At 40.2% G+C, this 15,967-nt stretch overlaps 1 protein-coding gene across 3 annotated transcripts in view; it reads right to left on the reverse strand.

Annotated features, from left to right (window-relative positions):
- Positions 1-14,976, reverse strand: part of LOC129655438 (sterol carrier protein 2) — a 115,877-nt gene extending 100,901 nt beyond the window's left edge. Inside the window, exons 1-6 of one of the 3 annotated variants that reach the window (XM_055585854.1) lie at positions 14,716-14,799; positions 9,454-9,508; positions 7,363-7,531; positions 4,309-4,380; positions 3,166-3,297; positions 1,855-1,919 (exon numbers count right to left, since the gene is read on the reverse strand). In XM_055585854.1, the coding sequence (XP_055441829.1) occupies positions 1,855-1,919; positions 3,166-3,190 (90 nt within the window). In that variant the 5' untranslated portion in view covers positions 3,191-3,297; positions 4,309-4,380; positions 7,363-7,531; positions 9,454-9,508; positions 14,716-14,799. Of the gene's footprint in view, positions 1-1,854; positions 1,920-3,165; positions 3,298-4,308; positions 4,381-7,362; positions 7,532-9,453; positions 9,509-14,715 lie in introns of all 3 variants that reach the window. The other 2 variants (XM_055585852.1, XM_055585853.1) reach the window with 2 other exon arrangements.
- Positions 14,977-15,967: the final 991 nt, after the last annotated feature.

Below are 15,967 nucleotides of genomic sequence, written 5' to 3' on the forward strand. Positions count from 1 at the left end.
AAGTGGGCCTTAGAGAGCATCACTATGAACAAAGCTAGTGGAGGTGATGGAATTCCAGTTGAGCTGTTTCAAATCCTGAAAGATGATGTTGTGAAAGTGCTGCACTCAATATGCCAGCAAATTTGGAAAACCCAGCAGTGGCCACAGGACTGGAAAAGGTCAGTTTTCATTCCAATCCCAAAGAAAGGCAATGCCAAAGAACGCTCACACTACCGTACAATTGCACTCATCTCACACGCTAGTAAAGTAATGCTCAAAATTCTCCAAGCCAGGCTTCAGCAATACGTGAACCGTGAACTTCCAGATGTTCAAGCTGGTTTTAGAAAAGGCAGAGGAACCAGAGATCAAATTGCCAACATCCGCTGGATCATTGAAAAAGCAAGAGAGTTCCAGAAAAACATCTATTGCTGCTTTATTGACTATGCCAAAGCCTTTAACTGTGTGGATCACAATAAACTGTGGAAAATTCTGAAAGAGATGGGAATACCAGACCACCTGACCTGCCTCTTGAGAAACCTATATGCAGGTCAGGAAGCAACAGTTAGAACTGGACATGGAACAACAGACTGGTTCCAAATAGGAAAAGGAATCCGCCAAGGCTGTATATTGTCACCCTGCTTATTTAACTTATATGCAGAGTACATCATGAGAAATGCTGGGCTGGAAGGAGCACAAGCTGGAATCAAGATTGCCAGGAGAAATATCAATAACTTCAGATATGCAGATGACACCACCCTTATGGCAGAAAGTGAAGAGGAACTAAAAAGCCTCTTGATGAAAGTGAAAGAAAAGAGTGAAAAGCTGGCTTAAAGCTCAACATTCAGGAAACTAAGATCATGACATCTGTCCCATCACTTCATGGGAAATAGATGGGGAAACAGTGGAAACAGTGTCATATTTTTGGGGGGGGCTCCAAAATCACTGCAGATGGTGACTGCAGCCATGAAATTAAAAGACACTTACTCCTTGGAAGGAAAGTTATGACCAACCTAGGTAGCATATTAAAAAGCAGAGACATTACTTTGCTAACAAAGGTCCGTCTAGTCAAGGCTATGGTTTTTCCAGTGGTCATGTATGGATGTGAGAGTTGGACTGTGAAGAAAGCTGAGACTGTGAAAGCACCAAAGAATTGATGCTTTTGAACTGTGGTGTTAGAGAAGACTCTTGAGACTGCAAGGAGATCTAACCAGTCCATCCTAAAGGATATCAGTCCTGGGTGTTCATTGAAAGGACTGATGCTAAAGCTGAAACTCCAATACTTTGGCCACCTCATGCAAAGAGTTGACTCATTGGAAAAGACCCTGATGCTGGGAGGGATTGGGGGCAGGAGGAGAAGGGGATGACAGAGGATGAGATGGCTGAATGGCATCACCGACTCAAAGAACATGAATTTGGGTAAACTCCAGGCGTTAGTGATAGACAAGGAGGCCTGGCGTGCTGCGATTCATGGGGTCGCAAAGAGTCGGACACAACTGAGCACTGAACTGAACTGAACTGAACTGATGCATACATATGGTCTTCTCAGGTGGCGCAGTGGTTAAGAATCTGCCTGCCAATGCAGAAAACCCAGGAGATGAGGGTTTGATCTTTGGATTAGGAATATTCCCTGGACAAGAAAGTGGCAAGCCACTCCAGTATTCTTGCCTTAAATTCCAGGGACAGAGGAGCCTGACAGGCAGGCTACAATTCATGGAGTCGCAAAAAGTTGGACACAACTGAGTGACTCAGCACACATGCATGCATACATAGACAATCTCATTTTTCAGCTTTTGCGAGCTCTATTTATGGCAGACAATGGGCAAAGTTTTCTCACAGTGTTATAACAGTTCTGAAATAAAAATAATTGAGACTCACGGTTATTGCAATGGGTCCCTTTTCCATCTTTTCAAACCCAAGAGCCATGACACAATCTGCCAGACCTTGAAAGAAAATGTAATTATCTTGAAAAATTAAATTTCTAGACTCAAACAAAATACCCTTAAATACTTCTATTTAAACAAGTATGTCAATGTACACAAAATGTAAAAACATAGTGTAGGGGTTATAAAATTTGTAATAAGTGAAAATTACAGAGAAAATTCTTATACACCTCTAGATACAAGGAAAAATCAATAACGTATATACTTCTTCCTTGATTTTGAGTGTTAATAAAACTTTTTATTAATGTGGAAATATGTTCCAGTGAAGAACAAATACAAATAGCTAATTGTGAATTTTTAAACATTAAATAAAATTTAAAAAAATTTTAAAGAATCTTGATCAAAATCTCAACAGAACTATTTTTGGAAAGAGGGGGCATCTAAAAATGATGTTAAAGCTCAAATGAACAGCAAAACAAGCAGGACTGCCAAAATTTTTCTTTAAAAAAAGAAAAAAAAAAATAACAAGGTAGGGGGCAAAAGGGCTACTAGTATTATCCAACAGTGAGACATTATAAAGCTCCAACAATTAAAATACCAAGTAGCAGAGCAAGAATCAACAATCAGAAGAAAGAATAAAAGGCCTAATGAGGGAGCCTAGAACATTTGGAAATACAGACTATGATATATATCCAAGAGAACGGAAAACATATGGCCACAAAAAAAGTTGTACACAAATGTTTATAGCAGGATTATTCATAAAAGCCAAAAAGTAGAAATAGCACAGTGTACATCAACTGATAAATGGGTAAACAAAATGTAGTATATTCATACAATGGATTACTATTTGGCCACAAAAAAGAATGCAGTACTGATACATGCTAAAACATGAATGAACTGTGAAAATATTCCAGTAAGTGAAAAAAGCCATAAAAGGTCATATATTATATGATTTCATTAATATAATGTTCAGAATATGTAAATCCATAGAGACAGAAAGTAAATTAGTGGTTGCCAAGGGTTGTGGGGAGGGAGAAATGGGAAGTGATAGCTAATGGGTAGAGCTTTCTTCTGTGGGTGATACAAATGTTCTAAGATTAAACACTGCTGATAGTTTCATAAACCTGGGAACATATTGAAAACACTGAATTCTACACTTTTGTGCTATATAAAGTATATATCAAAATTTTTATTAAAAAAAATACATTAAAAAGCAATCCCTCTGAGGGTCATATGGAGACATCGTAAAAGAAGGGCAATAACCCCACATCTATTTAAGTACACTAGACAAATAGGCACTTCTCACCACCCTGAATCAGTTGCCGGGCCATAAACAAAGCAGTTGAGCCAGTGGAACAGTTATTGTTGACGTTGATTATAGGAATTCCAGTCAGTCCCAAACTGTGATAGATAGCCCTCTGCCCACTGGCAGACTCACCTACATAGAAAAAAGAAAATTATCTATGCAACATGACAATTATGGAGCTTCAAAGCAATATAACACTACATTATATTTTTATAGTATTATGCCCTTGTCTAACATAAAACATGGACATCTTACTCAGAAACAGTTTCAGCATGAAGCACCACTTATTCTGCAAATACAAAAATTTTCAAAACATAGTATATATATATGCACTTTATTTACATGACACAGAGGTAGGAAAGTAGAGAAATGACCAAGTAATAGCAAACAACTCAATCTGGGTAGGGTTACATGATAAAGGAAGCAATATTTCATGTGTATTATCAGATATAAATCTCTGGCGTATCAGGCAAATTTGGCCTTGGAGTACAGAATGAAGCAGGGCAAAGGCTAACAGAGTTTTACAAAGAGAATGCACTGGTCATAGCAAACACTGTCTTCCAAAAACACAAGAGAAGACTCTACACATGGACATCACCAGATGGTCATTACTGAAATCAGACTGATTATATTCTTTGCCGCCAAAGATGGAGAAGCTCTATACAGTCAGCAAAAACAAGACCAGGAGCTGACTACGGCTCAGATCAGGAACTCCTTATTGCCAAATTCAGACTTAAATTGAGGAAAGTAGGAAAGACCACTAGACCATTCAGGTATGACCTAAATCAAATCCCTTATGATTATACAGTGGAAGTGACAAATAGATTCAAGGGATCAGATCAGATAGACAGAGTGCCTGAAGAACTATGGACAGAGGTTCCTGACATTGTACAGCAGGCAATGATCAAGACCATCCCCAAGAAAAAGAAATGTAAATTTGTCCCCTTTATTGGCAACACAATATTGGCAAAATATATATGTGTACTAAACTAGGCTGACACATAAGGAAATTCTAAAAATAATGAAAATAAGACCCTGAATTCTGAGTTTTGAGGGTTAAAATTCACAAATTCTTCTGTATTGTTTATGTAGTTGATGACAGACTTAGGTGAACAACTTTTAGAATATATAGTCTCCACGTACCATACACATAGCCAATAAATGCCTGCTCCACTGCAGAATAAGGGATCTGTGCATCCGCTAAAGCTTTCTGGCCTATAAAAACAAAAAAAGTTTTATCACATAGCACTTTAAGTGAGTAAAAATAAGTTTAGAGTTTGACCAGAGTAAAGCTAACTCCAGGGTGTTGTTGCTGTTTAGTCGCTCTCTAACTCTATTGTGTTCAGTTGCTGTTTCTGTCCGACTCTCTGTGACCCCAAGCACTATAGCCCGCCAGGATCCTCCCAACACCTGTCTATGGGATTTTCCAGGCAATAATCTGGAGTGGGTTGCCATTTCCTTCTCCAGGGGATCTTCCCAACCCAGGGATCGATTCAAATGAAAATCCTTCATCAAATCATCTCAGCCTTTCAGAAGTTATCTTACCTTTCAAAAGATATCATTTGGAAGGAGCTTCAAGAGGGAGGGGATATATGTATACTTATGTATGGCTGACTCATGTTGAGATTTGACAGAAAACAGCAAAATTCTGTAAAGCAATTATCCTTCAATAAAAAATAATTTTTAAAAAAATTATCATTTCTTCCTCTAAGCTATTGTAACACTTTTTCACACCACCTTCTTGATATTTAACATTTCCTATTCTAACTGTATACCTAACTATAAATATATTAAACCCCAAGAGTCTTAAAGCTCCTTAATGACAAGGTGTCTTATTCATTTCTGTTGCTCTATCGCTCATTTAGAGGGCAAAATAAGATAGAATGTCAGTGCTGAGGAGGGGAACTGTGGGAGCATTCATACGATCATCTTACAAAGCCAGGATCAAGAGATTACCCTGTCTATGGAACAAGAAAAGAAGCTTCAAGGAAGCTATCCAAAGGTGTAGAAATGACCACTAGAGGAATTGAGAGAAATTATGAAAATAAGAAGAGGAGAGTGGAAGCTAGAGAAAAGATTGACCTAAATCCTTATCTACCATAGTGAGAAGCAAACAGATATCTAAAACTGATAAATTGAAAAGGAGAACAATTGTGGTGGAAAGAGTATTTAGCGATAGGGAGGTAACCAACAGAAGAACTAAAGCCAAGACAGTTAAAAGAAGTTGCCCCAGAAGAGGTCTGGGAAGTATAAACCATCTGTGTGTATGTGTGTGTGTGTGTGTGTGTGTGTGTGTGTGTGTTCTAACCAAATGAACGTATCACTTTAAAGATTTTTTAACTTAAGAAGATATATGTATGATTGACCATGGGATTGATTTAGTCAGACCAGCTTTCTTTTCCTGCTTTATGTATGAGCAAAAAAAAAAGAGCATTCTTATATGATCCCAGTAAAACTAATAATGGTCTGAAAAATAATCTGTCAAGACTGATAAAACTGTTTATATTCATTGCTCCAATGAGTCTACTTCTAGGCTTTGTCCTCAAAAATAACCAGTGATGAGAACAAATATTTGTGTTCAGCAAGATGTTCACTATCATTCTTCTAAAATATCAAAAAGCTATAAAGCAAATATACAACAAAAATGATAGCATACTGTTATACAGAGTAAAGTAAGTCAGAAAAACAAATATCGTGTATATATGGAATTTAGAAAAATGATACTGATGAACCTACAAACATAGAGAGTAGACTTATGGACACAGCGGGGGAAGGAGAGGGTCAGACGAACTGAGAGTAGTACTGAAATATCTATGTAACTGTGTGTAAAACAGATAGCTAGCGGGAAGCTGCTCTGTAGCACAGGGAGTTCAGCCTAGTATTCTGTGACAACCTAGCCAGGTGGGTCAGAATGGAGGGAGAGGGGAAGTTCAAGAGGGAGAGGACATGTGTATACCTATGGCTGTTTCAGGCTGATGTGTGACAGAAACCAACAACATTGTAAAGCAATTATCCTTCAATTAAAAATAAACAATTAAAAAAAATTTTTAATATGGCATAAATATACAAAGAAACATGAAAATTTAATTTTTTTCAGTTTTAAGTGACAGGAGAAAAGCTTATAATAATAAGTTTTAGAAATCATGATACACATTTAGAATATGATCCCAGAAAGCCATAGAAAAAAAATATTAAAAGAGAACACACCAAGATATTAACAGCTGCTAGGCTGGCAACCCACTCCAGTATTCTTGCCTGGAGAATCCCCTAGACAGAGGAGCCTGGCAGGCTACAGTCCATGGGGTCGCAAGAGTCGGACACGACTTAGTGCACTGTCTCAGGCTTGGGTTACAAATTTTGTTTTCATTATTATATATATATATATATATATATATATATATATATATATATCTATGTTCCAATAAATAACATGCTTTGCTCTTATAATTAGTAGGAGAGAATGAGTTATGGTGAAAAGGTGTAAGTTTAGCCTGTGCTCTGATATTCCTCTAAGTGGCCAAAGCATCTTGCACCTCCCATGGTCTACTCACCATGTATGTGAACTTGCCTTATTTTCCGTACTAGAGGGCAAAGGCTCTAAGATCTGTACACCAGACTTTGACTGAATCTTCCCAAGTGACCCGGATGCACTCCTTAATATTTGTTGCACATTTTCTCCTAACACCAGGTTGTCTTCATACATTTTCAGATTTAAATCATTATTAAGTAAAAATGTTAAAGGGATTAGAAAACAAAGGAAGCACAGAAGTAACTTTCAATATCGGAAACAGTTTCAGAGAGTTACATGGTGTGGCTTTACCACTTTGCATTTAGCTGCAGAGGGATTCCTAACCTTTCTCTGAGGGAAAGAAGATGGGCAGGACTGTGTAAAGAGTAAGAAGTCTCTAAATAATGTGTCAGGACACAATCCTGCTGGTTGTGCTTCCCTCCACACTGTGCATTTAGGGAATACTGAGGGCGGGGAAGGTAGCAGAACCTCCTAAACCAGTTTGGAGAATTAGAGGGTAAGACTTCCATTAAACCAATTCTCTTGCCTCAACACCACAGCTGACAAGTAAGCCCAGAGGGCTGAGAACAAAATCATTTACAGGATCTCACGGGCTTCCCTGCCAAGTCACGCTTAGATACATGTTGAACTACACATGACTGATGTAGGCTGAAGGTGAACATACTCACCTGGAACTACATCAGATACATGAACAGAGTCACCCTTTTGCACTTCTCACCTCCCTCTCACTTCTCACAGTTGGCACCAAGGGGTTTTATCAAAACAAAGCTAAGTTTTAAAAGTATATTCTACATAAAAATTCCTTTTTTTAAATTGAGTTTATTTTCCTAACAATATCTGCAAAAGAAGAAAATTGTAATCAGTAAATAGAGGCAATCAAGCTGAATTTCTTGTTATTAGACAATTCCAGAGGTAAATTCAAACTTAATAACTTCATCTCAACATTACCATCTTATAATCAAAATATTCTATCCATATATTTTTATAGTAACCACTTTTAACTAACTAAAAGAAATAGAACAAAAAATACATAGAAAAATTGATTAAAGCATTTCCTATTTCAAAGAAAAGTAGAAGCTGTTTGGAGACAATAGTCAGGAGGAAAAGATTTAACAACCAAATGATAAACACTGAATGAATATTATACACCTAGAGAATCAACATCAGCTAATTAAATCTCATGAACCTTCCTTTTGGGGGACAGAGATGCTCTGATTCCCATATAGTAAACACAGACCTGTATAATGGAGTTGAAATGAAATCTAATTTATGAACACTGAGTGCACAAGTACTTGGAGACACAAGGAGTGTTTAATGAAAAATGAGAATAATCTTTTCTGAATTGCCTGGCAGCAATCTGACAGGGAAAGGAGGAAGGGGAAGGCTTCACAGGAGGACTGTACCTAAACAACTTCATGGGACCATGAAGTTTCCAAGGTCTCCATGTGTGGGAAGCCTTTGTTGTTCAGTCGCTAAGTCAGGTCCGACTCTGTGACCCCATGGACTGCACTATGCCAGGATTCCCTGTCCCTCTCTATCTCCCGGAGTTTGCTCAAATTCATGTCCCTCGAGTCGGTGATGCTATCTAACCATCTTGTCCTCTGCCGCCCTCTTCTCTGTTTGCCTTCGATCTTTCCCAGCATCAAGGTCTTTTCCAGTGGGTCAGCCCTTCTCATCAGGTGGCCAAAGTTTTGGCGCTTCAGCTTCAGCATCAGTCCTTTCAATGAATATTCAGGGCTGATTTCCTTTAGGATGGACTGGTTGGATCTCCTTGCTGTCCCAAGGGACTCTCAAGAATCTTCTCCAGCACAATTTGAAAGCATCAATTCTTCAGCACTGAGCCTTCTTTATGGTCTCACACTCACACCCGTACATGACTACTGGAAAAACCATAGCTTTGTCTATACAAACCTTTGTCAGCAAAGCAATGTCTCTGCTTTTTAATATGTTGTCTACGTTTGTCATAGCTTTCCTTCCAAGGTGCAAGCGTCTTTTAATTTCATGGCTGCAGTGACCATCCACAGTAATTTTGGAGCCCAAGAAAATAAAATCTGTCACTGCTTCTACCTTTTCCCCTTTTATTTGCCATGAAGTGATGGGATCGGATTCCTTGATCTTAGTTTTTGAATGCTGAGTTTTAAGCCAGCTTTTTCACTCACCACTTTCACCCTCATCAAGAGGCTTTTTAGTTCCTCTTCATTTTCTGCCATTAGTGTGGTATCATCTGCATATATGAGACTGTTGATATTTCTCCTGACAATGTTGATTTCAGCTTATGATTCATTCAGCCTGGCATTTCCCATGATATACTCTGCATGTAAGTTAAATAAACAGGGTGACAATAAATAGCCTTGTCATGCTCCTTTCCCAATTTGAACCAGTCCATTGTTCCATGTAAGGTGCTAACTGTTGCTTCTTGACCCACATACAGGTTCCTCAGGAGACAAGTAAGGTGGTCTGGTATTCTCAAACCTTGAAGAATTTTCCACAGTTGGTTGTGATTCACACAGTCAAAGGCTTTCATGTAGTCAATGATGGAGAAGTGGATGTTTTCCTGGAATTCCTTTGCTTTCTCTATGATCCACTGAATGTTGGCAATTTGATCTCTGGAAGCCAGAATTCCCTTTAAACAACTGATACCTAAGCTTAGACTGCTTGGGCCTGAAAAAACTTCCCGTGAAGGTTGCAAGGCTGCTCCACAATCAATACAGACCACACAATAAACTACAATGTTCAAAGATCTAAATATTCTCTTTTACCTGCTTCCTTTGCCAAGTCAGGGTAGTCTCTGTTCTCGACTCCAGGCTTTGTGAACTAGAAATACAAAAGATAACAAAAAGAAACACTAAGGTGATAGTCTCTCACAAGAGAGAACCACAGAAATACATTCATCTAGTCATTTAAACAAAAAAAATCTGAGTCCCTATCAGTGTTGCTGGACTCTGATAATAAATAATATACAGTTTGTACCCACAAGGAACTTATTTAATGGAAGACAGGCAATTATGCAACAGGGTCCTAAGTACAGAATGATCTGGGAGAGACAACTACCCAGCCTCAGAGGACTAGAATGCCTTCCCAGAGGAACTGATATTTATTTAAATAAGGTATTTAAGGATGAGTAGGAGCTAGGTAAATGAAAGAAAAAGAAAGTCAACAGCTGCTGTTAAGTCCCGTCAGTTGTGTCCAACTCTGTGCAACCCCATAGACGGCAGCCCACCAGGTTCCCCCGTCCCTGGGATTCTCCAGGCAAGAACACTGGAGTGGGTTGCCATTTCCTTCTCCTAAGAAATGCAAAAAATAAATAAAAACCTACCCTAAAGCCTATAATAAAAATAGCAATCTGTTGCCCTCCACTCACTAGTCTTACTTGCTCCCAAAACATCCATTTTCAATCCTTTCAGATATTTCTTTTATAAAATGTCACATTTCTAAATATTCTGATACTGTTATTTCTTGACTTATCAATTTAAGAAATTATATCACAGTCTTAAATAAGGGACAATGAGAATTAGGTCTCTTAGACCACCTCACTTATATATTTACAGTTCTCCATCCTCCTTATACAGTAGAAACACAAGTTTTAAATTAAATCATTACATAGTGCTTACCTTATTAAGACAATGTTGCTTATTATTGAGCCAGGTTGTATATTATGATTATATGTGGTTCATTGAGCAATTTGTTTTGTTTTTCCTGGAGTTAACTGCCTCATTTTTAAAGTTTAAGCAAACACTCTTGTAATCATTGACAAATATTCTCTCCTTCACCAAATTCTATTCAAGCTTCTCTGATTCCTCTTCTCTACTCACATGTATATAAAGTTACTGCACATTGGACTTTTGCAATAGCATACTATTTATTAAAATCTGCCCTAACACTTTACCTAGTGTCTACCTTTATCTTTGACAACAACCACACAAACTAAAAAACAAAACTTTCCCTGCCACTCCACACACTCTTCTAAACATGCTGTCCCTTACTTCAACCCTGCCTCACCCCCAAAATAATTATTATCCTGATCCTTATAATAATTGCTTCCTTGTAGTATTTCGTAGTTCTATCACCCAAGTGTCTTGGACACTATATTTCAGCCTTGCCTTTTAAAAAAAAATATGGGTCTTTTAAATTCTCTTTTAATTTACAGGTTCCCCTCCACTACATGTTTTTCCTCTCAACACATCTATTAAAGAACCCAGACACTGGGACAGTAGTTTCCCACACTCTGGACTTTGTAGATCGCATACTCATACAGTTCAACCTGTTCCTCTGTTCTCTGTCCCACAGATTGGCAGCCGGATCCAGAATCTTACAGACTCACTCTATCTCTTTGGCAAAACTATCAGTAGTGGTCTATTTTTTCATCTGGAAGCATATGGTTTTCTCTCTTTGTGTTGTTAGTAGCTCTTAGTACTCAATGATTAGAACCAGTAATTCTCAAAACTTTTCAGTCTCAAGACGGCTTTACATTCCTAAAAATCACTGAAGATGCCAGAACTTTGATCATGAGGGTTATAGTTACCAATATTTACCCTATTAGCACATATAACAGGACATTTAGAATAACAATTCACTCAAAAAAAAACCCATTATATGTTAACATAAATAATTTTATTAAAAATTATTATATTCCCCTCAAGAAAAACTGATGAGGGGCATTGTTTTGCACTTCAGCAATTCTCTTTAATATCTGCTTTCATAGAAGGCAGGTGAATTCTTTCATCTGACACAGCTGATTCTTCATTCAACCTTTGGCATTATTTTTTAGGTTGAAGTCTATGAAGCAAATCTGACCTCAGATATGTGGTTAGAAAAGAGAGGAGGACTTTAATAGCCTTTTAAGATAATTGTGGATATTCTTTTTTAATACTAGACTAAAACATGAAAAGCGGGAGTTTCTGACAGGCTAAAAGCAATGTTGAATTTAAAAGAATATCAATCAACTTTTCATACTCTTGCTATACTCAAGTCAATTAAAATCTTTCCCTTTGAGTAGAGTGATAATCTGACTTTTCTCTGGAGTCTTTTCACATAATTTCCAAAATTTGTCCTGAAGCTAGCATGTATCTGATCACCAGTGCTCTGGGAACAGGGCTGGTAATTACTATCATTTAATACTATACAGAATTCCATTTAATTCCCTTTTTTCAACTTGGGCCTCACTCCTGCCTTCCACTAAACCTAAAGGTCAGATGATTCTAGAGACGCATCAGTTCAGTTTCTCCAGGGAACAAGTCTCCAATACCTTGACAAGGATCTGATAGTGATCTAGTGGTAAAAAGGATCTTGGAATCCAATTATACCAGGGAAGTGCTTTTCTTCCCTCCTCTCATTCCCACCTTACTTGACATCTAGTACATGCAGGTCCTAAACCTTCTCAAGTTCTGCAGGAAGACCTAACCAGTATAATCCTTCTTCAAGAACTTGGGCTCTGAGTTTCTGTTTTGAATCAATAACCACACTTCCATCAGCTTTTAATCATCCACTGTTTTTCTGACATCGTTCTACTGTTTCCTCTCCTAGTCACTTCACCCTGATGGGTTAATACTTTAATTTCTTTACTGTCATTTTTGTGAGAGTTGGAAAGCACCAAAAGAGATAAATTCATATTTCCAATCTACTACACTTAACCAAATGTCCTGCTACTGCTGCTGCTAAGTCGCTTCAGTTGTGTCCAACTCTGTGCGACCCCATAGACGGCAGCCCACCAGGCTCCCCCGTCCCTGGGATTCTCCAGGCAAGAACACTGGAGTGGGTTGCCATTTCCTTCTCCAATGCATTAAAGTAAAAAGTGAAAGTGAAGTCGCTCAGTCGTGTCCAACTCTTAGCGATCCCATGGCCTGCAGCCTTCCAGGCTCCTCTGTCCATGGGATTTTCCAGGCAAGAGTAATGGAGTGGGTTGCCACTGCCTTCTCCAAAATGTCCTAATACATCATATTTAAATGGTTTACCCTTTCCTTCGCCATATTATGCATTCCTTAAGAACTTGGGTCTTTGGTAATCATGTAGATGGAGCCCTCAAGAGGGGAGTAGTATATAAATTAAAAAAAAAAAAATGTTTTTTTGAAGATATTCCCTGGCGGTTTAGTGGCTTAGAATCTGAGCTCCCAATGCAGGAGGCCCTGGGTTGATCCCTGGTTGGGGAGCTAGATCCAACATGCCACAACTAAAGATCCCATGTGCTGCAACTAAGACCTGACGCAGCCAAATAAATAATTTTTTTTTAAAGGAATGGGATTACTGCCCTTATAAAAAGATGCCCTAGATTTCCCTTGCCCTTCTGCCATACATAACTGTCTATGAAACACAGAGCAGGACTTTTTCAAGTTTAAGGTTGTTTTCGTGGAAAGAGAACTTCCCATAGGAACCCTCTGTCACAAAGCATATGCATTTAATAGTGTTCAACTAACACTTACTGAGCTCTTCAAGCAAAAGGCATTTTCAAAGTGCTAGAGGGACACAACTGGAGTGACTTAGCAGCAGCAGCAGCAGCGGTATAGCAATTAATTAACCTGGGAGATGGCTATATGCAAAAGAAGAATATAGACATGTAAACAGAATTTCAGGATAAAATATAAAGTACTAAGACAGAGGTTAAGTACAGGGCTCTATGGGACAGTCAGGAGAATCAGAACTTCTCCTAGAAGATCTGAATTGATCTTTTAAAAAATGCAAACAAGGGGGGTGGTCCTAAGATGGCGGAGGAATAGGACGGGGTGACCACTTTCTTCCCCACAAATTCATCAAAAGAACATTTAAACGCCCAGTAAATTCCACAACTTCTGAATGCTGGTAGAGGACATCAGGCACCCAGAAAAGCAGCCCATTTTCTTCAAAAGGAGATAGGAAAAAATATAAAAGACAAAAAAAAGAGACAAAAGAGGTAGGGACCGAGCTCTGTCCTAGGAAGGGAGTATTAAAAATGCAAACAAGTTAACCAAGTGAAGACAAATGGTCTTAAGTAGAGAAAACAACAGAAAGCAAAGCAACAGAGGCATAAAAAAGTTTGGGACGAAACTATGGGTACTTTAGCATCACTAGAGCACAGAGCACAGAGGTGATGCTAAAGTACTGATAGTTTCGTCCCAAACTTATTTATGCCTCTGTTGCTTTGCTTTCTGTTGTTTTCTCTACGAGCCTGGTAGGCTGCAGTCCATGGGGTCGCTGAGTCGTACACGACTGAGTGACTTCACTTTCACTTTTCACTTTCATGCATTAGAGAAGGAAATGGCAACCCACTCCAGTGTTCTTGCCTGGAGAATCCCAGGGACGGGGGAGCCTGGTGGGCTGCCGTCTATGGGGTCGCGCAGAGTCGGACACGACTGAAGCGACTTAGCAGCAGCAGAGCACAAAGGTAGTGAGCATGTCAAGAAATACAATCAAGCGAGACTGTAGCTGCCTCTGGCCTCCTGAGTACCAAGCAGAGTACCATGTGAGAAACGCAAAGGTCGGAGGATGTAGAAAACCTGCCACCTGTGCCAAGACGCTGAGCATTACTGAGATTTCTACCCCTACACTTGCAACTGAGAAGGGATCCAACACGGAGTATTCCTGTAAGTGCAGGGCTGGCGGCGTTCACGACCTGCTTTCCTTCTGGGTATGGGCCAAACCTTGCCTCAGTTACAAGTCCACACAACTTAGGTTTCCACCCATATTCAAAGGAGGTGCGGAGTTTGGGTGATCTTAAGTAGGTCTTAACAAACTGCGCCCCAGGAAGAAAAGGGAAGAAGGAGGAACATATAGCAGCAGAACAATACTGCGACATTATGATTCCGCAGAGACATCAACATCGCAACCCATCCGAGTCGCCACTCTGATGCCTCACAGACAAGGAGCCGAGCTGGGCGGTGAGAAGCCAGTGGCGCCCTCCGGTAGGAAGGGCAGACAGACGGACGGCGACAAGTCCTGACACCCCACAACCCACCCCAACCCCCGTTTCCCGGTCACTCAGGGCTCCCGCGGCCTCACCCAGGCTGAGCCGAGCAGGGAGCCCACCTCCGGGGACTCACGGCTCTATTTACCTTGGTCATCCCAACCCCCACCACAAACACCCGGTTCCGGAGCAGAGACTGTGAAGCGGCCAAAGACATTGTTCGAACCACTGTAGGCACAGGCGGGCGCAGCGGACGTAGCGGACGTAAAGCTTTGAGGTCTGAGGTTGGCGCAGACTGAAGCCGCAGCTCCGCCTGAGCTCTTGGGGTCAGGGAAGCAACAGGAGGCGGCTGAGGGGCGGGCAGAACTGGAAACGTGCGCGTGCGTGGAGACACCGGCGTTGTCTGTGTAGGGAGGGAAGTGCTAGGGAACTTAAGCGGACAAAGTTCAAGGCGAGAATTCACCGGTTGGTTGGAAACTCCGCCCCTTTCAGCCCTTGAAAAAGGCTCTGTAGCCTAGTACCAGTCCTTCGGGTTTAGGTGGTCTATGCTGAGGGCTATTGTGGCCTGCAGCAAGGCCTGAAATTGAAGGAAGACTGGATTCACGAGAGTAGCCTGAGGAAAAATTTTGAAATATTGGAAGTTGCTCTGTATCCTATCGGTCGAGAAGTTGGAAGAGATACACTACGGGGGAGGGGGGACGGATTTTATTATATGAATGTCTAAAATAAAACCAACGTCCTGACTTTTTTTTTTTTTAGTGTTTATAATATGGTTTGTTTGTTCGTTATTTATGTATTTTTGGCTTTGCGGGATGTTCCTTGCTTTGCGCACTTTCTCTAGTTGTAAGGAGCAGCGGCTCGTCTTCCTTGGGTACACAGGCTTCTCACCGTGGTGGCTTCTCCTGTTGGGGAGCACAGGCTCTGGATGCCCCGGCCTCAGCAGCTGCAGCACCTGAGCTCAGTAGCTGTGGCGACCTGGGGCTTAGTTGCTCAGGGGCATGTGGGATCTTCCCAGACCCGGGATTTGAGCGAACCCGTGTCCCCTGCATTGGCAGACGGATTCTTATCCTCTGTGCCACCAGGAAAGTGGAAAAGGTGGAAAAGGTCACCGCTGTGCGACCTTTTGTCTTTTGAGGATTAAGGGAGGTGATAGAAGCAAAGCCTTTAGCACTTGATACAGGGACCAAATATATGTTGTGGATATATTATATATTTAGGGGATGATTTTTATTGGCTGATTCTGAATTTGCGGATTTTCCTACTGATAAGAATGTATCTGTAACCCCAAAGTCAACATTCCAAGAGCTCTGGAGGCGGGGGAAAAAAAATGTGAGTTGCCCCACATGTCTGTTTTCAGTTGAGGTTACACAAAACCCTGTCCAGTTCATGCTGTAAACAAA

The sequence above is a fragment of the Bubalus kerabau genome, chromosome 6 (genome assembly GCF_029407905.1).
Source record: "Bubalus kerabau isolate K-KA32 ecotype Philippines breed swamp buffalo chromosome 6, PCC_UOA_SB_1v2, whole genome shotgun sequence".
Taxonomy (NCBI): Eukaryota; Metazoa; Chordata; class Mammalia; order Artiodactyla; family Bovidae; genus Bubalus; species Bubalus kerabau.